Source organism: Lepidochelys kempii, chromosome 6, assembly GCF_965140285.1.
Source record: "Lepidochelys kempii isolate rLepKem1 chromosome 6, rLepKem1.hap1, whole genome shotgun sequence".
Classification (NCBI taxonomy): domain Eukaryota; kingdom Metazoa; phylum Chordata; order Testudines; family Cheloniidae; genus Lepidochelys; species Lepidochelys kempii.
Window position 1 is genome coordinate 3,160,777 of NC_136385.1, and position 26,813 is coordinate 3,187,589.

Genomic DNA, 26,813 nt, shown 5'->3' on the forward strand with positions numbered 1-26,813 from the left:
TAAATCACCATGATGCAAAATGTGCCGGGCGGGGGGGAATCTTTCCCTGTTGACCTTCATTTAGAAGCTCTGAATTTGGTTACAGAATCTGCTGCCACGTGTCGGGCCCTTCAGTGGCCTCTGTGATCACAACATCAGGCTTGCTACAAAGCTGTGGATCTACAGAACCATACTTGTGGCAACTCGGTTGTGCAGCAGTGAACATGGGGGCTGAGGGACACCGGACTGAAGTTTTCAGTTCTCATCCTCAGCTGCTCCATATCCAGTGGCAGGACCTGATCGGCAATGAGACTCTGTGAAGTTGAACCCAGCAACTACCTGCATCAGCATGACTTATGGGGGAGGGATAGCTCACAGGGGAAGGGATAGCTCAGTGGTTTGAGCATTGGCCTGCTAACCCCAGGGTTGTGAGCTCAATTCTTGAGGGGGCCATTTAGGGATCTGGGGCAAAAATTGGGGATTGGTCCTGCTTTGAGCAGGGGGTTGGACTAGATGACCTCCTGAGGTCCCTTCCAACCCTGATATTCTATGAGTCTATGACTGCAGGTTCGGTGGCCTTGTAGTGTTAGGATGGAAGACCAACAAATTCCGAAAGTTATTTACCAGGGAATGTTGCTACATAGCTGGTGATCTCGTGGGCTCCACAACATCACCAGTGATGAACAGAAACTGAATAGCCAGCTGAACGTCACCCGAAGGATGTAGCCAGAGATCAGTCCGGGTGGTGCTCGGCCTGCATCTAGGCCACATCTCTTTAGGATTTCCCATAATCACAATTTTAATGAGCTAAAGAAATATGTGCATAAGAAGTGATATTTTTGCATGCAATTAACAAACAAACAAACCCTGTTTTTTTGCATATGTCCATCCTACTTAAAAAGACTCTGAGCTGGTTTATTTTTTTATGTTAAATGCTTCCTCTAGGCTTTGTAGCGCCTGTTCTTTGGTTATTTTTTCCCAAACCTGTGGTAGATTTGCTGGCTTAGCATTGTACTTCTTAGCAAACTTATAGTTGAACCTGTTAAAAATGAACTTCCAATAATCAGAAGTGTCGATGCTGAGATCGGGCTGGATGCGCCAGTCTGGGTAATATCGTCGATAATCTTTATAGGGATGAAATTTCTCTTCCGTTTCTGAATTTTTAAATAAAGCGTTGGAAACCACATCAGAAGAACACAAAGAGTACTCAAGCATTCCTGTCCGTTTGTTTTTGCACTGCCCTAATCCCTGAGGCCGATGGACTGTAGCAAAGTGTTCTGTATGATCCATGCCTCCTGCTTCACAGGGGACTTTACAGAATGGGCACTGCTGCCCGCAGCCAAACACGCAGTTGAAGATTTCATCCTGGGGCTTCATGGACAGTTTGGAGAGTTTGGATTCAAATGTCAACTCATTAAATTCAGCTAAGATTTCTTTTTCCAGTTCGGGAAGGATGGCCTGAACATCAGCAGAAAACTGCATAGGATTTGCCGTGTTTTTAAACCGCACCACTGCTAGACGGTCCTTGGAAATCACCAAGTCATTCTGTAACGCTCCACAAAATGCATCTAAAAAGTCACAGACCGTGTTGGTGCTTTTGTCACTGGGAGACTCCAGAGCAGCCCTGACTTTCTTTATTACTGAGGACAGAATCTCTTTCTCCAGGTGTTGCAACCGTGCTGTCCGGCTGTAGAAATCTAGCAGGTGTCCCTCTACCCAGATTTTGACAAAATGTTCATAGTTATTAATGTATATGATATAGGTGTCAAAGTTTTCATATTTCAACAGCTTCTTCAGGGCAGTGAACTGGAAAAGGCTTCGGTTTGTATATTCATCAAACTGTCCACTGCTGAGAATGTCATCGACTATTTCTAACCCAAGTCTGTTGTTCACATGGTCCACCAAGACAGGTTTAAGACACCAATGACACAAATCCCTGGCCCTTGTTTGGCAGGAATCCTTCCCCAAACAAAGATCTCTAAATGTGGAGAGATACTGAGGTTTTAGTTTCTCCAGATAAAGTTCAGGATCATTTTCTTTCATGAAGCTTGCTTGCATCTTCTCTAATAAAGGAGCCACTTCCCCTAAAATGTGAAGCTTCAGGTCAACTTTAAAGCAAGTGCTCGTGTGAAGTTTCTGAACGTCTACCTCTTGAAGCCTCTTATTGATCATCCTCAACAGATTTCTGCTGTAAATTTCATCATAGTCTGCTTTAGTATCTGCTACATTTTTAATATAATCTTTGCACTGTTCCATTAATGATTTAACAAGTTCTTCTGTTTTATGCCAGCATTCCTGCGTGAACCATTCATTCAGGGTCTTAATCCATGGTAAATCTAAGTATTCCTTTTTCATAATGAAAGATTTTGTTCCATAATTCAATAAGTTGCTGTTTTCCTGTAGTTTTAGACTGGATGAATTCTCTTGCTTAGCCAGGTCCTCTCTCAGCAGCAACTCAATATCTTGATAAATTTGCTTTTCATCCAAACAGCCCAGCCATATTTTTGACACGGTCTCACTCCACATTTCTTCAAACTCCATTTCCAGTTCCTTGTTGTCTGCTTTGTTCTCTCTCATTTTACAGTATTCCAAAAGCAAGTCCATTTCACCTTCGATTGTTTTTATGCACATACCCTGAATAGTGTTTTTCTTTCGCCATCCTTCGCTGGCAGTCACCAGATTGGAACAAATGACATGTGAATAACTTGAACTTTGAAGAGATAGTGGAACTGAATTCCTAACAAAATATCCCATGTTCTTTACAGCGGAAACTGCCAGTTTTGCTGTTGCACTTTGAAACCACTCCAAAATCCTGTGTGATTCATGGCTCAGTTTCTGCTCAGTCTCACTTGTTAGGTTGGTCAGGACACAAGCATCTAATTTAGCTGGTGGTTGATTCTGGAAGAAAGTTTGTTTTTCAGTTACCCACAGATTCATCTCCTTGCGGAACGCCCATTCCCACCCTACAGACTTTGCAGATATCTGGGTGTAGGCTTCAGTTGTGAAGGGGTTTCTAAAGCTGAAGAGGAAGTCGTCATGTCTCAGAGCATTCCACAGACTCTTCACCCATTCGATAAATTGGGGAAGGTCTTTGGGAACACTGTTAAGTGAATGTTGTCTTACAAATTCAAACAAACATTTCTTTAGCCCACACACACTCTCACTGTACCCAATATTCACTGGTGCCATTGGAGGGTCCCCATGCCACAGGCTGGGGATGTACCAATTGTGTTTCTCTGGATCATAGTCCATAATGTCAGAAACCGTAATTTCTTTCTGTAGTTTTTCCATCTTTGCTGCAGCTATGGTCATTTCATTCAGTTGCTCCACAAGATACTTCCTGTCTCTCATTTTTTGTTCATAGGCAGCCACATCACTGACGTTCTGATGCACAAATTGGCAGCTGGGCATGTGCCCCGTTTCCTCCATTCTGAGAAAGGCATGGACCACAATTTGCAGAACATCCTGCATTTCGGTGGCGTTCTCCATAGCCAGGTTAACGATGGTTATGTCACTCAGTCCAACCACCAGGGTAGCTAGCTCATTGTCATGTTGATAACTATCCTCCAGCCTGGCCAGTTCAGGGGCTTTCAGTCCTTCTGTGTCTATCACCAGGATGAAATCACAGCCCAGGTCCTCCCGAAAGTTCTCTGCCACTTTAATGAGTGACATGAAGGCTCCTCGCGTACGTCGGCCACTGCTCACTGAAAACTGCAGGCTGAACATGGTGTTGAGGAGGGTGGATTTTCCAGTGCTCTGCCCTCCCAGCACCGTCAGAACCAGCATTCTGGACCTTCCCCCCAGCTTGGCATGGAGCTCAGTCAGAACATCTGTCATCCATTGCAGTGGGATGTTGGAGGCATCTCCATCGATCAGCTCCATGGGAAATCCTTCCAGCATCAAATCAGCTGCTAACCTCGGGAAATGAATGAATTTCCTTTGAATTTTTGCCATTTTGCCTATCTTCACCATTGAGTGTTCAGCCTCGTAGAACTGCCCCAACTCACGCAGGAAATGCTCCACTCCTAGAGAACTGACAGAGATGGATTCATCCACATCTGGTAGCTTTTGTTGGTTAGGTTGCAAGTTAGGATGGTTCCCCTTAGCAATGCCATCTAAATTAAATTTCATGCATTTCACAAAGTAGAATATTTCCATTTGAGATAGTGTTCCTATTCCATTGATAAATTTAGTCAAACCGTCAGTAAGGTCACATTTATTCTGCTGTGTACGTAACTCCAACAATTTCTCTTTCAGCCTAGATTTATATTCTTCTGTGGGGACATCCCCTTGTCCTTTCAATCTGCACATTTCTCTTTCCACGTTGCTTAAGCTCTTCCACAGGTCCTCTTGCAGTTGCAGTATTTGCCTCTTGTAATTTCCAACATCTTTTATTTCTGCCGTGATTTCTTTAACGCAGTTCTTTGCTCTCTGACATTCCTCACAGTCCTCATCCAGCTGGATTCCCAGTTCACGTGCGGTCACAGCCATGCCTTCCATATTCATGTCCTTGTGATGATCGTTCATTATACTTCCTATAGCAGAGCACAACTTTTCCATGAATTCCTCTTTCTTGGTCCCAATTTCTTTCTCTAGGACATGTTGTTTACTCAGTTTCAGCACTGGTGCTAATTTGTTAAGGAATTCCTGAGTTTCACTCCGTTTGCCAGACTCGTAATTGAGGATGAAGTTGTATTTAGTGGCTGATCCCTGCAGAGATGATAACAGTGCGTATTGTCTCTCGTTGATGCTCTCAGTAACTATGAACACTGCTGAGGAGACCTCTGTTAAAAAGCTGAACTGCAGCCAGTGGGACTCAATGTCTCCACGCAGATTTGTAACTGCGACGGGCTCTGGGAAAAGATCTGAATCCTCGATTCCAGTAGGGAAATACCAGGAAATCTCCACCAGCCCATCTGCGATTTCCCGAGGGACATTCCCGGACTCCATGTCCCGATGGATAAAGAAATCGTTGTGCTGTTGGGAGGGGCTGAGAACCTCATTGAGGAGTTTGGATTTGGAGAAGCTGCAGCTCCCCATCCGCACAAAGGAAACAGTTGGTATTTTGGTGAGTACAAGGCTTTCCTCTCTGAATCCTCTGCTCTCTGCCAGGGAATGCGGCCTCCACTTCCTCACAATGTCCCTCATGGCCCACAGCAGTAGGGTGCCCTTGGGGGTGTCGAGGGCAGGTAACAGCAGAGGGAGGGCAAACTGGCACATGGACATTTTGGACAGGATCTCCTGCTGTAGGAAACTGTCTGAGCAAAGCAGCACGGCACAGAGAACATCGAGGGGGTGCAGAGAAGCTCTCGTGTCCATGTTGCTATGATGAAGAACATTACTACCATTGCCTTGTCCCCCGTTCTCCTCACTGCTGGCTTGGTCACCAGGTGCTCCCTGCCCAAGGCTCGTGTTTCTGGCTGTCCCATTCAAAGCTATGACCTTCCTCATAAAATGCCATGGTAAATCCTCTAATGCCTGAGGAGTCCAGTTCTGTAGACTTTCTGGATTGATTTCCTGGAGATCTCTCAACGCCAGCTTTGTGCTTCTGTGCTGCTCCATCTTCAGAATGGACAGGAGGTCCTGGAGTGCTCTCCTTCTCTCTGCAGAAAGAGGTTAAAGCATGAGCAGGTTTCAGAATCCATCTGGTATTAAATATGCCTGTTTTGAATGTGTTTATTCAGACATGTATCAGTCAAGTGGTGGGAATTATCTGTTTGCAATCCCTGCTAACGCAGTCTGGCTCTTTTTCCTACACTAGGACCTGGAACACATATGGAAGTTTGGGTCTGCTATAGCCTCCAGGCTGTGGAAACTGGGTTCTTTTGCATAGCCAATGGAGAGTCATACTTTTAAATCAAAGGTCCCAGGTTAAAGCTCTGCTAACAATGACCCAACCTTGGGTGGTGTTCTGAGTGCACTTTCTGTCTTTATTTTAAATCTCCCCTTTCTTTATTTTTCTTGGGAAGGGGTGTTCAGAGCAAAAAGATGCATTTCTTGCCTGTGTCTCTTAGGCTATGTCTGCACTACCGGCTAAATCGATACAGCGGTGTTGATTTAGTGGGTCTAGTGAAGACACAGTAAATCAATGGCAGAGTGCTCTCCCGTCAACATCTGTATTCCACCTCCCCGAGGGGCAGAAGCTATGTCAACGAGACAGGATCTCCCGTCGACATAGCCTGGGATAGAAACCACTGTAAATCGACCTAAGTTACATCAACTTCAGTTACGTAAAGTACGTAACTGAAGTAGCATAACTTAGATCAACTTTCAGCATTCATGTAGACCAGCCCTTAGTATGTGAACATACGTTCCCCCTTACATGAACACTCTAAGAAACTGGCAATTGACATACCAAAGCCTTCCTTTTCACAATTTCATTCTATTCAAATTATTGACAGAAGTACTGTTTATCTAGTGCTTCAAAAGGCATTACACTGACTCTTACTGTTACACGATTTTTCCAATAAAATAAGAAACATTCAAATGTATTTGGTCTCCATGCTAGAAAATGGTTCCTGAACAATTAAACCACAATCCAGCAGCTGATATGCTCAAAACAGCTTAAAAACAGGAAAAAAACCCTAATTTCTGCTTTACGCTACAGTTTGCTTCCCAAAATACACTTACAACAGACAGCCACCACTGCTGCTAACCCAAAGCAAAACACACTGAGTTCCTCTTCTAGGCCTAGACCTTTTCCATTCACGTGCACACAGAAGCGGGTGGAGAAAGGGAAGACAGTTGCCTTCATGTGACATGCTCTATTTTACTTCACATTCATGACACCTTATGCAAAGCACATATATATGATCATACAGTCAAAGCGAATGTGATGAGGGTCACATCTTCAATTAAGGAGTGATGTGTATTCATACCTTGAATAAGGGTAGAGAAATTTGTGATGCTGTCTCTCAAACTGACCCACATCTGGGGTCTCATGCCTTCTTTTTTTGCTTCCTTTTTACCAGTAGAGAGCGCTCTTTGTGATGAACTGGGGGGAAATTTTTGTCATGAAAGCAAAACAAAAGAAAAGTCTGAATTCAAATCAGTTGGGTCTTGCCCTAACTTTTTCTGGCCCTGAGATGCTTCCAATGAAACATGCAGTTGGAAATTTTGCTCTCTATCCTCTTATTCCAATCCTGAGGATCCATGGGCCTTGAAGGCTGTTCCCCAGGTGACCTTCGCATCCTGGCTATCATCCGGCAACTTGTTAGTAAGTGATGAGCTGAGAATGACTAATGGAACTTTAGCCCCACCAGAGGCACTGCCCATGGGAATCGTGACTGGAGGAGAGGCTGGCCGCACCGATTGGTCTGGCTGAGCTATTTAAGCCAGAAGGAGACACAGGAAGTTGTCTGTGCAACTAGGTGAACTCCTGGCTAGCTTCTATGTTGGTCTCTGTCTTCTTGCCGAGCCCCTGCACCCAGCTTCCCTGCCTTGCTCCTGATTCCTGCCTTCCAACCTTGTTCCTGATACCTGCCCCTGGTCTATGACTCTGATGCCAGCCTGACCCTTGGCTTGACTCCCAACTCCAGCTCTGACCACTAGGTCTGATTGTCCAAGTCCTAGTTGTGATGCCAACCATGAAATCTCTTCCCAGTTTCTCTCCTAAGTTCCAGAACTATAGAAATGGCCGTGTTTAGCCTGGAAGAGCTAGGTGCTCACCAGATTTCACATGGGGGACTAAGTCACCTAACTTTTAGTTTAGGTTCCTATAACCAACCTTTTAGCACACCGGCATTCACAGAACCTCTGCTCAGCTGCTGCCTTATGCTGTAGGTCCCTAAAATCCCCGAGGTGCCCAAGTTTCCACCAGTAAAGTCCCTGAGGCAGCTAAGTTTCGGCAGCTGGGCCCGCGTGCAGACATCTACATCTTGATGCTGCCCGGCAGCTTTGTGCCTGATTCACAGACTCAGCATTCCCCTGTCTAGCTCGCCCAGTCTGGTCAATATGCTAAAGCATATCTACTGGATCAAACCTCTTGTTATATCTAATATCCTAGTAGTTAGCTCACTCTCTTAAGATATAAAAGACCTGAGTTCAATCCCCGCTCTGCCACATGCCTTATTGGCTAAAATAGTTGGGAATCAACTAATACTGAAAGTCATTCCATAAATGTGTTTAACTATAGAGGAATTACCTACCTTCAAGAAGAGCTTTCTCCTCCAGCTCTGGACCTTGCTGAGTGTCTGATTCCTGCTTGGAGTTTAAAGCATCTAGCCAAAAAAAAAAAAAAAAATCAGAGAGACAAACACATATTAGTACTATGTTTATATAATTTTTGTGCATTTTCTCTACTGACCTATGTGTATCTGTGCATTTTCTCCCACCTTTGGTTTTATTAGGAAAAATCTGAGCATGATGAGGAACTGTTTTAAAGTCCATGAAAATAATCAGACACAAACAGGTCACAATAGGGAGGTGGAAACTGCTCGTAGAAGACCACACCATTAACTTTTGGTAAGCCAAAGTTGGAAACAAGCCACACGACGACTCAATTGAAATGGAAACTATTATTTTTAAAAAGCATTGTCTAAAAGTGCAGTAAGTTTCAGATAATAGGCAAGAAAAGCAAAATAAAAATAAGAAAAATATGCATGTTACATTGGAAGGTCAGGATAGTTGTTTCCATTTTAGAGATGGGGAAACTGAGGCACAGAGCTGGGACGTGACGGCAGAGCTGCGAGTAGAACCCAGACAGTCGTGATCCCATGTCTAGGTCTCTTTCTGGTTCCTCCCACAATGAAAAATTGCTCAAGTGCACAGGGAATCACCTGTGATTGATTAGTTTAAATGAACCCTTTTAGGCCCACCTCCTGGCCCTGTAAATTCAGCAGCACAAAATGATTCCATCTGCAGTTTCTCACACATGGACTTTATTCTGAGGAGACAAGCCTGGAGGAAACCAAAGAAAATGTTCATAAAATATTCCCTAACAAAATTCTGCTGTTTTTTTCTCTTTGAAAAGTCACGAACCAGATCCTCACATCTGGCTGCTTGGCTGGACCTCTAGATATAAGAAGGCAAAGGTGATGTAATTTCACCTTTACCCTACCATATTCCAGTAGCCACTTCAGTCCCTGGTGTAAATGAGAGGAGCCTTTAGTCTGCTCTAACTTGTGCCAATTTATAGCTGTCCCTAAGGGTCCTTTATTGTGGGATTAGAATTCAGGAAAACGGATGTGTCCCTGGCTTTACACCCTTTAGATACTAGTGCTAGTCTAACGTTTTCATCTGAGTTTAATTTAATTGTTTCTCTGAGATAAATAGAACCTTGTCATGTCTATAAAAGAAGCACCAATATATTTTGACAGATCTAGAGTAAGTGGGAGTCTGGATTTGCCACCTGGTTCACAAAAATCCAGTTTTATGCTGGTGCCGCTCCATAGATTTCAGTCGTGAATCAAACACAAGGTCTCTACATTCCCTTCAGTGTCCAGGAGACTTAAGGAAACAACGTCTAAAGCAGGGGTGGGCAAACTACAGCCCAGGGGCTGCATCCGGTCTTTCATACATTTTAATCCGGCCCTTGAGCTCCTGCCGGGGAACGGGGTCAGGGGCTTGTCCAGCGTGTGCCAGGGCTCTGCGTGGATCCCAGAAGCAGCAGCATGTCCCCCCTCTGGCTCTTTTGCGCAGGGGCAGCCAAGGGGCTTCACACGCTGCCCCGCCCCAAGCGCCACCCCCGCAGCTCCTATTGGCCACAAACCATGGACGAGGCAGGGCGCAGAGCCACCTGGCCACGCCTCCATGTAGGAGCCGGAGGGGGGACATGTTGCTGTTTCTGGGTACTCCTTGAGGTAAGCGCCTCCCGGAACCTGCACCCCTGCCCCCTTCTGTGCCCCAACCCCCTGCCCCAGCCCTGATCCCCCTCCCACACTTCAACCCCCTTGGTCCCAGCCTTGAACACCCTCCTGCACCTCCAACCCCTCATCCCCAGCCCCACCCCAGAGCCCACACTCCCCGCTGGAGCCCTCACCCCCCCACACACACCCCAACCCCCAATTTCATGAGCATTCATCGCCCACCATACAATTTCCATACCCAGATGTGGCCCTTGGGCCAAAAAGTTTGCCCGCCCCTGATCTAAAGTGCTGTTCTCTGCTTGAGAGATGAAAAAGAGAAAGAGAGAGAGAGAACTGGGTGTGCTGAATGCATCAGAATTGCCTTGTTAATCAGGGAATATCAGGCCTCGGGAACTGTGGCTACATTACAGTTCCCACCATAGCAAGCACAAGTTGGAAATGAAACCTCTGTTGGTTAGATAATGACCCAGGCACCCGGGGAAGCCTGGATGAGCTCCTGGACCGAGAACCAGTGAAAGGAAAGAGCTGCACCCATGGGTGCTGACTCCATGGGTGCGCCGCGGCTCAAGCACCCATGGGGGGGAAAAAATTGTGGGTGCTCAGCACCCGTCAGCCACAGCTGTTCCGCAGTGCCACCAATCAGCTGTTTGACGGGGCTGCCGCTCAGCTGTTTGGTGGCTGGGGGAAGCACTTGAGGGAGGGCAGAGAGCAGCCAGTGGCGGGCAGGTGGGGGCCTCGCGGGAGAGGTTGGAGTGGGGCCAGGGGGAGGCAGAGTGAGGGAAGAGTCTCAGGGGAAGGGGTGGAGTGGAGTCAGGGCCTCGTGGTGGAGCAGGGGTGCAGCACCCCCAGGGAAGACTAAAAGTCAGCGCCTATGGCTGTAATGAAAGTCAAGAGAGCGTTTGAGGCACAAAGAGGTCAGAGGGGATATTTCTCCCGCTTGAAGAGCTTTACACAGACTTGTCAAGGGGAAACCATTAGAAAGGAAAGAAACTGCAGCCCAGATGTGGCCTGGCAGGAAGCTCTCCATTCTGGAGCCAGTGGGGAGTGAGAAAGGAAAGCAAATCCAGAAGTGAAGAAATATTCAGGGATGGGGGCTGATTTTTCCTGGGGTTGCCACTTACCATTTCCTGTTGCCTTGGCGAGTTGCTCTGCTAAATCCCTCTTGTTTATTGATTTCAGCGCCTCCACGGTCACCTCCACTGCGTAATCTCCTTCGTAGCAGCTGATCAGCTTGTCAGCGAGGTCGATGACATCCACTTTCTTCAGTGTCCCGCGGCCGATATGTTCATATCCCTCCTTCAGTGGCATTTCGTGCAGTTTGAACTTGAATTTCTTCAGTTCATCTTCCTCCAGTTCCTCCAGGGTCTTCAGCAGATGATCTCTCAGGGTCTTCGCCATGCTGCCTCCTTGGAGGAGAGCTATGCACCCTGCCAGGCCAGGGCAGAGAGAGTCAGGAAACAGCTGCACGGCTGCAAAGGGCAAGTTTCTTCCTGAAGCTCTGGAGAGCTGAGAGGTTGTTTGATTAGAGACCAAAAAAAAAAAAAAAGGCTGAGAGTGCAAAACCGAAACTAGAACTGTACGGCACTAGGCTGACAGCAACCCCCCTCCTTTCCCTTCTCCAGCTCCCCCCCCAACAACCAGCTCTGTGTGTTTGATTAATATCCTCTATGCAGATTCCAAAACAAGAGCCTGGTCCCTTGTCTCCAATTCTGCTGGCAACATCTTGCACCAGCATAATAACTGCTTTCCTATTCTTACACACGCCCCCTTTCCTTTTGCTCTCTGTGGTAGATAAAGACACTGATGATTCGAAACCAGCTTTGTCTCTCTGATATGCAAGTTTTTCACCATTGATTTTAGTGACATTATTCCTGATTGATGTCAGTGCGATGGAGAGGAGAATCAGGCTCAAGGAAAGTTTGGAAGCTGGTGAATGTTTTAGATCAATGCTCTGGACCAAAAATCCAACAGAAGGGCATAGAAATGGAAAACAAAGGATAGGATTGAGTCTAAGTCCAGGTTTTGAAGCTTAGCCAAGATGTGAGGCTGTTTGTCTCAGTACAGTTTGATAAGAAGCAGGGTCTGTGACTGCTTCCTGTTCGGAACCTGCGGAAGGAAGATGTTGGGAAATCAACAGGGGATGGTCACCAGTCAAGGTGTGCAGGGCCGTTAAAGTGGGTCCTACCGTCAAGGTGGGCAAGGTGCAGTGAAACAGGTTAAGTCAACGACCCGGGCTTCCCTCGCTGTGCTGGGGTGATTAATGGGGTGCCTATCTTCCTTCTGTTCCCCCACAGACCCAACCTTGCCTGTGAGTGCACACACCAAAATTGCTACTTAGTGATTGTTATGCAGGCCTGGGTGGATCACTGTGGACAATTTACCAACGTGAACATTGGCTGGTCAGGAAAAATCCCACGATGCTCCGCTTTTTAGACACAGAGGACATTTCGACAGGGTGAAAGCCTCTCTGAATAATTCATAAATTCCAAGGCCAGAAAGGACCATTGTGATCATCTAGTCTGATCCCCTGTGTAACACAGGCCAGTAACACAGGCCGATGAAGTGAGCTGTAGCTCACGAAAGCTCATGCTCAAATAAATTGGTTAGTCTTTAAGGTGCCACAAGTACTCCCTTTCTTTTTGCGAATACAGACTAACACGGCTGTTACTCTGAAACAGGCCAGAGACCTGCCCCAAAATAAATCCTAGAGCAGATCTTCTAGAAAAACATCCAACCTTTAAAAATAGCCAGTGATGGAGAATCCACCACAACACTTGGATCAGTTGTTCCGATGATTAATTACTCTCACCTTTTTTAAAATTTGTGCCTTATTTCCAGTCTGAATTTGTTTAGCTTCCAGCCATTGCACATATACTGCAAATATGTTCTTAAAGTCTGCACCTGTGTGTTGGTCTCCAGCAAAGGTGAAAACCAGAGTTTCTGTCACACAAGAGATATTTTTCCATCTGTCTGCTGACATATTGTTACATTGCACTCCATATTCTTTATGGAAATATGCTTATGAATATGACATAACTGGAATACGCTTTATGCAAAATGAGTCAGTAAGATATCCTTGGAAAAGTTATCATCTACTGAATGTGTTCAGCCTATTTGCATGCATATATCATTCTTATGTCTGAAGTTCGAAATATGAAGTGTAAATCATGTTATTAATGTAGTTATGCCAAGTGAGGGCCATTAATGATACTTCAGGAACTTGATGACTCTTAAGCAAGAAACAATTGGCTGCGAATGGATTTGTTTCCCTGTAAGTCTGTGGGACGCCTGTGAGGAGGAGGGGCAATGGGGGTCCCTGTGAAGATGTGTCTGTGTCACCTGATGCTGGAATCCATCTTGGATTTTATTTTTTTCCATGAGGCATGGAAGGAGGAGGCCTGGAGGGTCTAACTCAGCAAGACAAAGTTAAGGGGTGCCCATTTTGGCAGAAGGGCTAGACTCAGTGGTATTTCAGCCCATCAAGTGACAGTCCCAAGGGGGTCCTGACGAGAGAACCTGTCACACATGTAAATTGAATATTGTCTCATTCACAGTGGGTCCCTTATTACCAGTCTGAACTGAATGAAAATGAAGGATTGTGAGGACATCAAAGAAGAGAATTCTAACAGGAAAAGACAAGGAGCGGGGAAGGAAAAACCCTATCTGGAAGAATACTTCAAAGGTTTGCTCCACTATATCTGGGAGACAAAGATGACAAGTTGGCACCCTTCATGGAGAAAGAAAACGGACAGTACTTTTGCTTGACTGAAAACACTGAGGAGACCTTTGGGTGAGAGAAACTTACTTACTAGTTAAGTTTAGTCTCTAGATAGTGCGTTGTGATTTTGTTGTATATGTACCATTTATTTCCAACATTCTTACTCATTATTACTTGAATTTCTATATCTTTGATAACAGTCATTCCTGTTGTCACTATAAACAGATCTCAGTGCTGTGTTGTTAAGCAAAGTGCTGGTCCTGAGTTGGATCTTCCAAGCTGGTGTGTTCAGTTCCTGTGGGAACAGCAGGCCGGGTAATTCTGTTCAGTGAATAAGGGGCTGGACACTGCAGGGAACGCTCCGAGGACTTGGGGGTTGGTGTCTGCCTATCTCCAGCCATACAGAGAGCAAGGCCTGTGGAGGCTTGGAAGGCAGTGCTGGTTGTGCCAGAGGCTGGTGGTTTCGGGGAGCTGATCCCCCAGCAGACAGACAAGACTGCTTCATGCTAAGGGCAGGCAATGGAAAGTGGGGACCCTTGGGGAGCGTCACACATGATCTCTTTGGCCTTTCCTACTGGCTGGCTAAGGCGGCTTCTCTTCTCAGTTTGCTGGGTTTTGTGCATCTCATGCATAGCACCTAGCTCTCCCCATGCATTGCAGAGGTAGGATCGGCGCCTAACTCAGCATTGTCAAGTCCGGTGGCCAGGTGGCTAAACGTTAGGTCTTGCAACACTACAGTCCCTTTGTAGATCTAGCCCATAGATCCTTTGGCTCTCAGGCCATTGCCTACACTACAAAATTAAGTTGACCTAACTTAATGTCTGCATACAACCACTTTAGTAATTACGTCGCTTGTGTGCGTCTACACTTGGCTCCTTGTGTTGGTGGTGCACGTCCTCACCAGGAGCACTTGTACTGATTGCACTGTCAGTGTGGGGCATTGTGGGATGGCTTCTAAAGGCAGTAACAGTTGATGTAAGCAATGCAGTGTCTCTTTGCTGACACTGCGTCAGTATAATGTTGTCAACCTTGACCCCACGCCGCTCGTGGAGGTGGAGTTACTAAGGCGGGGCAGCGGGGCAGTTACGTCGGCGGGAGCAAAATGTAAGTGTAGACATTTCCATAGCTAGATCGGCGTAAGCTGCCATGCGTCAGCCTAACTCTGTCGTGTCGACCAGTCCTCAGCCAGACCCTTCCTGCATTATCCTCCAGGCAACTTAATCTGTGTCTCTGGGCTGACCAGCTCAATGTACATCCTACATTGTGGGCCCAGGAGTCTCCATGCCGCAGGTAGCTGCATATGTCTGTTATCCCTGCCTCGCTCTCTGTTGGAGATGGAGGAGGAGTGAGGGTAGCAGGGTAAGGCACCCCTGTTTCTTAGGTCTGTGTGTTAACTTCAGTGGAATAAATGGGCCCCAGAGTCAAAGGTGTTAACAAGTGACCCTGTCATTGTCCAATGCTAAACAGTTAAACATCGTCCGGGGTTTCCATGTTGGGTGAAAGAGAAATTAGCTGAGCTGGAGCTGCTGCTCTTGCTGTTAAAATCCAGTCCTGTTTCCTTTAAGACAAACAGACGCAACAGGGGAGAGAAAAGAACAGCCAAGATAGAAAATGCAGCTTCTGTATCTGGTGTTGACTCTCACGTCAACCTCACTACTAGAAAAACCCAGGCCTGGCACACGGTCTAGCCACTCTGATATCTGGCACACTCACACTAGTGTTGGGCCGTTTAAGGTATTGCTTTTAGCTGACTCTCTGCTCACGGGCTCACAAAGAGTGCCGCAAAAGATACAGTCTTGGCCAGCTAAGCCAGACTCTTATTAAAGAGGAAGCAAAAAGGGAGAATGAGAGGACAGAGAGGAAGGAGGAGATCAGGTGAAAGAGGAGGAGCAGAAGCAGGAACTCAAGTGTCACATCCCAGGTGGAGTTTGGGATTTAGCTGGTGGAGGTGGCAATGTCATTTGGGTCCCTCTAGCTGGCCTGGTCTAGTCAGGGCATCCATCAGGACCAGGACGATGAAGGTCCATGGGTGTCATGGTGGATCTTGGGAGCCCAGAGATGCTGGGGGTTGGTAGCCATGATGGTAAAGTTTGCTTCTTCCAGTTCACTCGCCTTTACCATTTTGATACCCTGCTCCTGAAGTCTCTTTTGAAAGTACCCCAACAAGGGGTGATGGATGAAATAATCCCTCCCTTCATTGTTTGTTCATCACTTAGGCCTAATTTCCAACACACCAATTTTGGCTCATTCATTTCTGATTCTAGTCTCCTCTTGTTTATTCGTCATGGTCTCACCACAGCCCTTAAGGACATAAATCCACACCATGTAGAGGTCAAGCACAGGAGTTTATTACGTACAGCGCTGACGGAGTGTCACCTTGCTTATTAGGCTCAGAGACACTGTCAATCAATTGATTACAATGGAATATTTGGATTTTCCATGGGCGGGGGAAAGTGATGGAGTAGGCAGTCCCGCTTCCCTGGATAGGTCTAGCAGCAAGACATGATAGCACAGTAGCCAATGGTCAAAGATTGCATAATGTTTCCGCCCATGGTCTCAAGTTGACAAATTAACATTTAACATTTAATTAGTATTAATGTATTGTATAAATACTAAAATGTATTAGTATAAAATATATGTTGAATTTTGATTTGGGGTCCATAGGAATGAAGTAGCTCCTTTGATTGTCCAACAGATACATATCTAGGGGTAAAAGCAAAGAAACAGTGAAAGTATATGGCAATAAAGATTGTCTTTCAAGTTGTTGATTTGTGTTTTAAGGCAGGCATTGGTCCCTGGGAAAGGGAGGTGGGAGGAGGCCATATCTTATACTGACATGCTTGAAACTTTCATAAACTCAAGGTTGGATGTGTGGGAAGAACATCTCCCTACAGTAGAAACTAACACAACAGAAACAGGGCTTCTTTGTTCTATTTGCAACTTTTAAATAAGACACAATTATTGCCCCCACCATCTGGTGTTTTGCTGACCAGGCAAAAGCAAGGTTATCTATGGTTATTCTGCTTTCTTTTAGCTATTGCTAGGACTCTGATCTCTTGACCAAACTCTGGACTTTGGGCCTGTACACAAATCCATATACCAGGTTATTACATCAGCAATGGATTTTAACCCTTCATGTTTGGACTAATTTAGGCTTTTTGTCTTTAACTGCTGGTGATTTTTATAGACAATTTGATGTAACAGGCTGAGATGAACTGTTGTTACCATAGACAACTAAGAATACAGGTCTCTGTGCAACAAAATGGAGCAGCAGAGAAGATAAGGCAAGAAAGGAGAAGAGAAACTACGTGGAAAAATTCCTAGGGAGATGGTGGCTACCATAGTGTATAATGGACTACTTGCAGTGCAGCTGGGGATTGTGATAAAGGGGCTGCTATAGTGTACGATGAATTGCTCCTGAAAGACACCCTGCGGTCTTTCAAGGCGCTGGGTGGAAATTCTGAACGGGTGCATGGGCTATTTCGTAAGCAGGATGGGCCTGCCACATTTTGCTAAAGAAGCAACATCTTTAAACACAGAATTAGGGCTGCATGCGAGTGATATTTTTGGAAAGATACATGCTGTGAAGCTTGTTCAAAATGACTTGCAATAATGGGAAAACATATATAAACAAAGTGATGTGCAAAGCATTCCTGTCATGATGATTTATTTACTGCAGAGCTCTATCACAGAGAAGAATATTGCAGAGAGGCAGGCCGGCCGGCTTTGTGGCATAGGACTTGTGTGACCTTAAGTAAGTTGTTGAATCCCTTTTCCCCCTCTGTGTGGATAAGACTTCTTCCTGTGTCCGTTGTGTCGATTTGGATCATAAGCCCTCAGGGCAAGACTTGTCTCTTACCGTTTATGTGCAGCACCTGACAAAAACTGTCCCCAAGGCACTACTGTAATATAAATAATGATATCTAGCCTGATCTTCCCTGCTTCTATTGGAGCAGCCAGAGAAGTGGGTTTGAATAGGCCAAAGCCCTGAATTGGAAGGGTGATATGGCGTTGGAATCTTTCCCAAAGAGAGTTTTTCTCCTAACTCTCTGTCAGGCATTTGAGTTAAATATGGATGTACAAAAAGCAATCAAAGAGCAGTTTAAAACAGCCTAGGGTGACCAGATAGCAAATGTAAAAAAATCGGGACGGGGGTGGGGGGGTAATAGGTGCCTATATAAAAAAAAATCCAAAATCGGGACTGTCCCTATAAAATTGGGACATCTGGTCACCCTAAAACAGCTTGACTTAAAAATCACTTCCCTCTTTACCTCCACTCCCACGGTTCTTGTGATGTCATCATTCTACTAATTTCCCAGTCACCAGTAGTATCTTCCAAGGTAAACAAGGCCTACATTTTTAATGCAAAAAACAAGAGTAATGAATAAAATCACCCATGCATCCCACAGGAAACATGCTCTCCCTGCCCACTGAACACACACACTCTAAAAACACATATACTTTTAAGCCTTTTTTGTTTATTAAAAAGGCCACAAATGCATTTCCTTTCTTTTGTGGGCCACCTTTCAGTTACTTGTCTTTCTGTCCCCTGAGCTTGTGTTTCAAAGCATGTCACGGTTCCTCCCCCACTCTGAACTCTAGGGTACAGATGTGGGGACCTGCATGAAAAACCTCCTAAGCTTATCTTTACCAGCTTAGGTCAAAACTTCCCCAAGGTACAAAATATTACCCCCGTTATCCTTGGACTGGCCGCTACCACCACCAAACTAATACTGGTTACTGGGGAAGAGCTGTTTGGACGCGTCCTTCCCCCCAAAATACTTCCCAAAACCTTGCACCCCACTTCCTGGACAAGGTTTGGTAAAAAGCCTCACCAATTTGCCTAGGTGACTACAGACCCAGACCCTTGGATCTTAAGAACAATGAACAATCCTCCCAACACTTGCACCCCCCCTTTCCTGGGAAATGTTGGATAAAAAGCCTCACCAATTTGCATAGGTGACCACAGACCCAAACCCTTGGATCTGAGAACAATGAAAAAGCATTCAGTGTTTTACAAGAAGACTTTTAATAAAAAATAGAAGTAAATAGAAATAAAGAAATCCCCCCTGTAAAATCAGGATGGTAGATATCTTACAGGGTAATTAGATTCAAAAACATAGAGAACCCCTCTAGGCAAAACCTTAAGTTACAAAAAAGATACACAGACAGAAATAGTTATTCTATTCAGCACAATTCTTTTCTCAGCCATTTAAAGAAATCATAATCTAACACATACCTAGCTAGATTACTTACTAAAAGTTCTAAGACTCCATTCCTGTTCTGTCCCTGGCCAAGACAACTACAGACAGACACAGACCCTTTGTTTCTCTCCCTCCTCCCAGCTTTTGAAAGTATCTTGTCTCCTCATTGGTCATTTTGGTCAGGTGCCAGCGAGGTTACCTTTAGCTTCTTAACCCTTTACAGGTGAGAGGAGCTTTCCCCTGGCCAGGAGGGATTTCAAAGGGGTTTACCCTTCCCTTTATATTTATGACAAAGCTACATGCTGAATCTTCACATTCTACCACAGCACAGAACCTGCACCAGCAGATGGATTAAATGTTTGTATCCTGGCTGCTTGGAGGGTTAGGATTGCTGCCCTCAGACAGATTCCTCAGGAACCAGAATGAATGACAATAGCTCCACCTCTTTTCGTTTGCAACTAGAATCTTTGCTGTTTCCTGTGAGATTAGGGGGCCTGATTAGTGGAACTCCAGTTTGTGTGTGTGCATCTACTGCCCCCTATTGGCTGAGATTGTATGTGTGCACGCTAATAACTGATGGTTATGCATATAAAAAACAAAACCCAAAGCAAATTTCCCTACTGGAAATGAGATGTGTGGGGAATATTGTAAGGAAATTAATTAACAGAGCCCTCCCAAAGTATTACGCTGAGAAGGGAAAAATCAAATGCACAACTACAAAATGGGGAATAACTGGCCAGATGGTCATGCTGCTAAAAAGGATCTGGTGGTGATAGTGACTCACAAATTGAATTTGAGTCAAGAATGTGATGCAGTTGCGAAAATGGCTAATATCATTCTGCGCTGTATTAACAGGAGCGTCGTATGTAAGACAGGGTAAGTAACTGTCCCGCTCTGCTCAGCACTGGTGAGCCTCTGCTGTAATATTGTGTCCAGTTTTGAGTGTCACGCTTTAAGAAAGATGTGGAGAAAGGCCAGAGGAGAGCAACAAAAATGAGAACAGGTTTTGAGAACCTGACATATAAGGAAAGGTTAAAAAAACGGGGAATGTTCAGGGTAGAGAAAAGAAGACTGAGGGGAGATCTGATAAGTCTTCATCTGTGTTAAGTGCTGGTATAAAGAGGACAGTGGTCAATTGTTCTGTATGTCTGCTGAAGGTAGGACAAGAAATAATTGTCTTAATCTGAAGCAAGGGAGACTTAGGTTAGATATTAGGAAAAACCTTTCTAACTATATGGATAATTAAATGCTGGAACAGGCTTCCAAGGGAGGTTGTGAAGTCCACATCACTGGAGGTTTCTAAGAACAGGTTGGACAAACATCTGTCAGGTGGGTCTAGCTTTACTTGGTCCTGCCTCAGCGCAGGGGGCTGGACTTGGTGACGTCTCATGGTCTCTTCCATCCCTACATTTCTATGATTCTATGAATGGACCAGATGTTAGGGAACAAACAGAAAGAAACTGGCTAAAGCAGGGACTATGAGCCATCTAAGCATAGAAATAGGCTGAATTCAACAATGGGGACTGGTGTCTCTGGGACTCATTCCTTTCCCATTCTCCCAGAGAAGCTGATGGTAAACTGCCCTTTGATTTCAGTGGCACAGGCCTTCTTGTCCATAGTTTCTGGGTAGGAAGGAAGTGGGTAATAATATCTTGCATAGGTGCCGACTCCGGTGGTGCTCCAGCCCTGGAGCACCCGTGGAGAAAAATTAGTGGGTGCTTCGCACCCACCAGCAGCCACGCTCCCCACACTCCCTCCCACCTGTGGCCCCCGCTGATCAGCTCCTCCCCTCCCTCCCAGCGCCTCCCGCCCACCGCAGAACAGGGCTCAGCTCCTTCCCTCCACGGGCAGCGTCCTGCTGCCACTCGCACTGGAATCCCCTGATTCCCCTGAGGTGAGGCTCCTTGTGCAAACAGGGCTGGCTTAGCCCAGGAGCAAGCCACCCTGATCCCAAATTACCAGCCCTTCCTGAACCCCCAGACCCTGAGCTCATCCCTTCCTAATTGGAGAGGGGCGGGTCCCTCTCCAATCCCCCAAGCCTGAACTCCCTTGCTTGTCCTCAGAGGGGTCAGCTGTGTCAGTTTAACTGTCACTCCAGGGACTTGCCCAGCTCCCCTCTCTCTTCGGGGCCACCTGGGCCCTCGTTAGCCTCAAGTCATGTGGGCAGGGAGATCGTTTGCATAAAGGAATGCTGGAGAAGCCAATCAGGAACCAGAGAGAGGTTTTAGGGGCACTCCCCAGGGGTCCCGTGGCTGGAGACATGTCTATGGCCGCCAAGCCTGTGATGCAAGGAGTCAGGGCAAGGAGCATTGGGGTCTGGGCCCAGCCTCATGGCAGAGAGGGGCACTGGGAAATGGACCAGGAAACAAAATTGCATCCAAGAAATGAGGGCTCAAATTGGGACAAATGAAAAAGGGGTGGTGCCCTCCCAACCTCTGCCTCCAACCCAAGCTATGCCCACTGGAGACACAAAAATGAGATACAGCCGATTGCACATGGGTTAAAATGTGATCACACAAGCTCTGCAAGTCTTTAGTTTATTATAAGAAGCTCTTGGGTCTTGTGACACATGAGACAGCCCAGTGTTTCCACCTCCATCTGTCTAATGCCATGTTTCTCACTCCATTATCTGTCTCCATGGCAGCAAAATCTTTCTTAATGGTTTTCTTATATGTCCTCTGTTGTCCTCCTCTTTTCTGTTTTCCTCCAGGTGGACTCTAGCCAAGGGCTTATCTAGGAATACTGTTTTCTGACATCCATAAATTTGCCCAAACCAATTCCTCCTTCTTTCTCCAATCATTGTCTCTACAGTCTGTTGACCAGTTCTTTGTTACACATCAGCCTTGGTTACATTGTCCCACCAGGGGAAACAGAGAATTCTTTGCAAGCATCTCTGATGGAATGCGTCAAGTTTCCTGTTGTGGGCTTCTAGCATTTTCCAGGTTTCACGAGCATGTAGCAATGTGTGGGCCACAAGACTATTGCAAGACTATCTTGGTTCTTCCTATTTTTCCAGATATTTTCCAATCTCAAAAAAGTACCACTTGCCTTCCCAGTTCTTGCTTCCACCTCCTTATGGGGTTGGCCACCAGCATTGGGTATGCTTCCTAGATACACAAAGTCGCTAATAATGCCGTATTCTTTACTATCAATCACATGCATGCCATCATGGTTGACTCCTCTTTCGACTATCATGACTTTCATTTTCTTTTGGCTAACTCTACGTTGGCGTCCTCACATCTGACATTGACAGGAGCCTTTTTCATGGCATCTTCATCTGGGTCCCTCAGAGCAATGTCACCCGAGCGATACACGTTTGGGCAGGCTGGGTTGAGGCTGCATGGGGAGGGGAAGGAGCTGAGGGTGAGCTTCCGGAATGAGAGAAGGGACCAGAGCTTGGGGCAGAGCTAGGCCTTCACTGGGGTTGGTGCTCACTTTTATTACAGGAACTTATCATGTCTGCACCAGAGTGAGCACAGTGGTCTGGCTGAGACTCCAGCTGGGGAGGAGGTTGTGAAGTTGTGATGTGAAGCTTGTTTAGGTTGTGTGTGTTGGGGGGAAGGGGACTGTATTCTGTATGTTTCTTACTGTTTGGTGAAAATTTTGCTGGTGGGATGGGGAAATCTGTGTAATGGCCCCCACACAGCAGGAGTTCTCCTCTTGGTTTGTTCCTCAGGTACAGATATAGGGATTGTTCTACTGTAGCATAGTGTCTAGTCCAGCGGTTTGACTCTCCCTCTTAGGAGGGTGGGTGCATGCTGTTGTATTAATTTAGATGGAATATATGGGCTAAAGGTGTCAGCATAACCCTGCCAATTGTCTGACATTTAAACATGTTAAACAAGGCCTGGGGTTTGGTAGACAGAGACTTCAGCCTGATTTGTACCATGGCAAACACACAACAAAATTCATGGCAAAGGTGAGAAATGTATTCACTGAAACACACACAAGGAGAAGAATCAAAAGGCGGTAAAGAGCAGTGAAAATGAAATGGATTGTGTACGTAAAACAAACAATCAAAACCTATCCAATTCTCTTTTTGGGGACTGGATACTGGTTAAAGGCTCTTATTCAGTCAGAGAGTCCTTCTTGTTGGGGGAGAAAGGGTTGGTTCTGTTGTTCAGTTTTGAATCATGAATGAAAGTCACTTTCTTGCTTTAAACAAAACAGACCAACACAGAATGGGGAGAAGAGCTAGGAAAGTAAAGATGAGGGAAATTCCGGTTTTGTTGATGTTCTCAGGACACAGGGCAGCTGGTGAGTCATGGATGGAGGCTTTGGGCTGGCATGTTGGCCATGGCACCTGTTGCTCTGGAGTCTCCTGTTCACCTCCCCCATCAAGTACATCATCTGTTGGTCTGGTCAGGTCCCTCTCTTTCATTGGTCCTTCACAGTCTGGACAGAGTGGGAGAGACCATTTCATCTCATCATGCTGGTGCCATGCACTGCAGTTGATTTCACGATCAGATGAAAAGCCCAGAGGGAGCGACAGGACAGGAGAAAGGTGGGGGGAGGGGAAGGGGAAGGGCAGAGAGGAGCAGACGAAGGAAGGGAAGACAGAGCAGGATCTCCCATATATGAGGTTGGGGTTCTCTCTGGTACAGCAACGTCATGGGTCCCCATTGGAGTACCAAGGTCTGGTGTCCCAGCAACAATCATTGTGTCGCGGTAGTGGTGATGGTAAAAGTAAAGTGGTTCTTTTGTTCTCCCTCTAAGTCTCTTTTTAAGAGCTCCAAACAGGTGGTTGGCAGAATAATCCATCCTCATTATTTCATCCACCCATTAGGCCTAATTTCTGACACACCAATTTCAGTTAATTGATTTCCAGTCCTCTGCTCCTCTTGGTTACCACTCAGAATCTTAACACAGTCCTGGAATGGTGTCAGTAGACCCTCTGTTTACATGAAGACAATCTTTCTGTTCCCCCTCTCATCTTTTCTTAAACAGTTTGATATCACAGATCATTGTGGCAATGCATGAACCTTTACATGCTTTTCACTATGTCGGCTAATAATTAAGGTAGACCCTGCTAGGCCCCAATTATTACAGCAGGGCTCCTGTAGAGGTTACTCCCAGTGGGATTCTGAGTGACTGAAGAAAATGCAGAAAACATCAGGGAAGCCGCACAAGGGATGGGGGATGGCCACAGATGCAGTTTTTTGGTGGGGATTGCTCCCCCCCAAACAGAGGTGAGGCATGCGGGGTCTCATGGGTTATGTCCTGCTGCTCCCCATCGTTTCTGCAAGTGCCCAGCTGAAGGAGGCTGTCTTGGCTCTGCTGACTCGGCGGATGAACGCCACCGCCTAGGTCCGAGTGCAAGTCGTGCTCCCCTTCTGTGTGTTGGGAGCCTTCCTGTTTTCTGTGGAACTGTGACTGCCCGCCGTTGTGCTGGGTAAGGGGGTTTGGAGGAAATGAGGGAAGGGAGACTGAGGAGGTGGAGGGAAGAGGTAGTGGGAAAGGAAGGGGGTGGAATAGGGCAGGGGGAGGGGAATGTGGCAGTGTGGGGAGGGGGATGGAGAAGAAAAGGGGATAGGGGAATCGTGGGAGAAGTGGAAGCCCAGCATGAAGCATCCCCTCAGTAGCAAATGGGGCTCTCCCATTAAGCAGGTCCATCAAACCCTCACCCTTACAAGCCCTACCCCCCTGCACCGGGACCCCTTTGACAAGCCCCCCTCACCCAGACCCCCACCCCACCAAGCCCCAACCAGCTGCACCTGGACCCCCACCCCATCAAGCCCCACTCCCCTGGCTCCCAGACCCTCCACTGAGCCCCCTTCACCCAGACCCCCCCGCTAAGCCCCATCTCCCCACATCCAGATCCGCCTGCTGAACCCTGATCACCTTCACCTGGATCCCCTGCAGAGTCTCATTGTCCCTGCACCCAGAATCCCCACTCCCCAATGAGCCCCTGGGCATCCAGATCTCCCACTGAGCCGCCCACACCCAGATTGCCCTGCACAGAAACCACTCACACCACACCTGGATCCCCTCACACTAAGCCCTTCCACATTTGGATCCTGCTAGGCTGAATCTGTCTGCCCACACCTGCTGCATCTGGTGCAGAGAGGCCGGGCCCTGGGGTATTTCTGGGGCAGGCCTGGCCCTTGCATTGTGGCAGGGTCAGGGGCAGCATCACTGCCAAGTTCCCGTACCAGGGAAGGTGGAGGCTGCTGTGTGATCTGCCACCTCAATTCAGCCAGTGGCCTGTGCTCCCCACTGCCATGCTGGAGCCACATTTATGTATTGACAAATAAAATGTGCGTAATTTTAAAATATTGTGCACTGACATTTAATTTTTTTGGCGCAGAATTCCCTCAGGAGTCGAGGTGCATGAATGTGAACTTGGGACCCACTTCCCCAACTCTGGGCCTCCCCCGCCTGACAAGAGGCATCAGCAACAGGATTTGAGGAGTTTCAGTAGGGACCGTTGGAGCCCTCTGTCTTCTCTTCTGCTACATTTCATCCTAATAGATGAAGGACACTTGGGCTTCTTAACCTGCTCCCCCTGCTCTTCCTCCAGCTGCAGCAGAGTAAGGCAGGGATCATACAACCCAGGCAAGTACCTGTGGAATGGAGACTTCTCTGAGTCCAGAAGGATCTGGGTGAGTGTTTAGGGCAGAGGTCTCAAACTCAATTTACCTTAGGGCCAGTGCCAGGCCTCAGATCCTCCCAGCGGGGCCACTAATGTCACTGAAGATGGGGTTCAGAAAAGAAAATGTTTATATTGTATTTTTTGTTTCAAATTTATTCGAAATAATAAAACTGTCATACAACTTTATACAATTCTTCGCCTGCCAGAGAGTTTTTAGCATTTGCCAGACAGCGGGCAACGCTTCCGTTCTGTCTGTTTGTTGATGTTTGGCCTCTGTGACTGAGCAGTTGAAATCTTCAGGATTGCAGCAAGGTGGCCGTCAGCGAGTTGTGTTCGGTATTTTGACTTGTTTATAGTCATTGTGGGAAAAAAGTGATTCTGCCCGGTGACTAGTGATGGTAGCTCTGTCCTTCTCCCCCCAGCCAATGGGAGCTGAGGGGGGGGGGGTGGCGCCTGTAGCAAACATTGCCGGCAATGTGGCTGAATGTGTCTCTCCTCCGCCGGCCGCAGTGGGGAGGTTCTCTGGCCACAGATGGCGCACGGGCCGGGACTTTGAGACCCCTGGTTAGGGTCTTGCCTTTGGGACTGTGAACTGAACTGCCCAGGCCCGAAGCAGAGATGTAAATTTCACGGGGATGGCTGTAAGCCAAAGACCCTAGAGTTTTAGTTTCAATTTTGTTTCCTGAACTTGTTCTCAATTTGCAAAGATTTTTTTGCCCCCAGCCAAGTCTCTGGCTCTGGGGGCCAGTTTGTGGCTCCTTCTTGTGCAGCCCTATGGCTTGTGGCATGGAGAAGACTGTGACCGATCTCCTGCTGGAGACCCTGGAAGAGCTGGGGAAAGATGACCTCAAGCGATTCAAGTGGAAGCTGAAGGAAATCAAGGTGGAGAACCAGTATAACAACATCCCCTGGGGCAAGCTGGAGACAGCATGTCCTGTGGATGTCGCCAAGGAATTGCTCAACTACTATGGGGAGCATTACAGGGTGGAGGTGACCATTCAAGTGCTGAGATCCATCCACCGGAGAGACCTGGCAGACAGACTCACCAAGGCAACAAAAGCTGGTCAGGGAGTGACCAAGTTCCTTCTCCATACGCAGGCTCCCATGGGCTTTGGGATTCTGCTGCAGGATCTAAGCATCATTGTTGTAAAAATATCACAGATCTAGCCTTTATAATTGCTTAAAAATATGAACTGTGTGTGGCAATGTCTGCCCGAGTCTTCAGACAACCTGGAACAAGAGCATTGAGGTTCATCTCAAAACTGCTGGTGAACCCTGATGTCTGAACCCTAATGACAGAATGCCAACATTGTTAACTCTTTAGGTGCTGATAATTTTAGGAGAAACATACAGCGAATCCCACAATCCTTCATTACCTCTTACCACCGTAGAAGCCCCGAGTGCCCCTTTCCCAGCTGCCGAAAGCTGCAACAGCATCTGCAGTGCAGCTGTGTGATTTCAAGGCGAAGTTATGTGGCATATTGAAAATGAACACTTACAGGGCAGGGTGAAAT

The 26,813-nt window shown here is 46.7% G+C and overlaps 1 protein-coding gene and 2 long non-coding RNA genes across 4 annotated transcripts; 1 reads left to right on the top strand and 2 right to left on the bottom strand.

Annotated features, from left to right (window-relative positions):
• Positions 1–695: 695 nt before the first annotated feature.
• LOC140912338 (up-regulator of cell proliferation) lies at positions 696–11,285 on the bottom strand. Of its 2 annotated transcripts, XM_073346569.2 has the most exons (4): positions 10,907–10,924; positions 8,127–8,198; positions 6,858–6,973; positions 696–5,582 (listed from the first exon to the last, which is right to left on the bottom strand). In XM_073346569.2, exons 3-4 carry the CDS (start codon positions 6,919–6,921, stop codon positions 895–897), a joined length of 4,752 nt encoding a protein of 1,583 aa, XP_073202670.2. In that variant the 5' UTR covers positions 6,922–6,973; positions 8,127–8,198; positions 10,907–10,924; the 3' UTR covers positions 696–894. The 2 variants fall into 2 exon arrangements, with proteins under 2 accessions (XP_073202670.2, XP_073202669.2); XM_073346568.2 differs by lacking the exon at positions 6,858–6,973 and having other exon boundaries at positions 10,907–11,285.
• Positions 11,286–15,843: 4,558 nt separating this feature from the next.
• On the bottom strand, positions 15,844–19,105 carry LOC140913726 (uncharacterized). The gene is made up of 3 exons (XR_012159647.1): positions 18,907–19,105; positions 17,775–17,854; positions 15,844–16,206 (listed from the first exon to the last, which is right to left on the bottom strand). It is a non-coding gene; the product is annotated as an uncharacterized LOC140913726 (long non-coding RNA).
• Positions 19,106–19,371: 266 nt separating this feature from the next.
• LOC140912339 (uncharacterized) lies at positions 19,372–25,469 on the top strand. The gene is made up of 3 exons (XR_012159272.1): positions 19,372–19,583; positions 21,418–24,099; positions 25,015–25,469. It is a non-coding gene; the product is annotated as an uncharacterized LOC140912339 (long non-coding RNA).
• Positions 25,470–26,813: the final 1,344 nt, after the last annotated feature.

Coding starts and splice junctions, on each gene's coding strand:
- LOC140912338 (XM_073346568.2), bottom strand. CDS start 11,183: ATGGCGAAGACCCTGAGAGATCATCTGCTGAAGACCCTGGAGGAACTG. Junction 8,199..10,906: donor CGCCAAGGCAACAGGAAATG/GTAAGTGGCAAC, acceptor TTTTTTGGCTAG/ATGCTTTAAACTCCAAGCAG. Junction 5,583..8,126: donor GGAGAAAGCTCTTCTTGAAG/GTAGGTAATTCC, acceptor CTCTTTCTGCAG/AGAGAAGGAGAGCACTCCAG.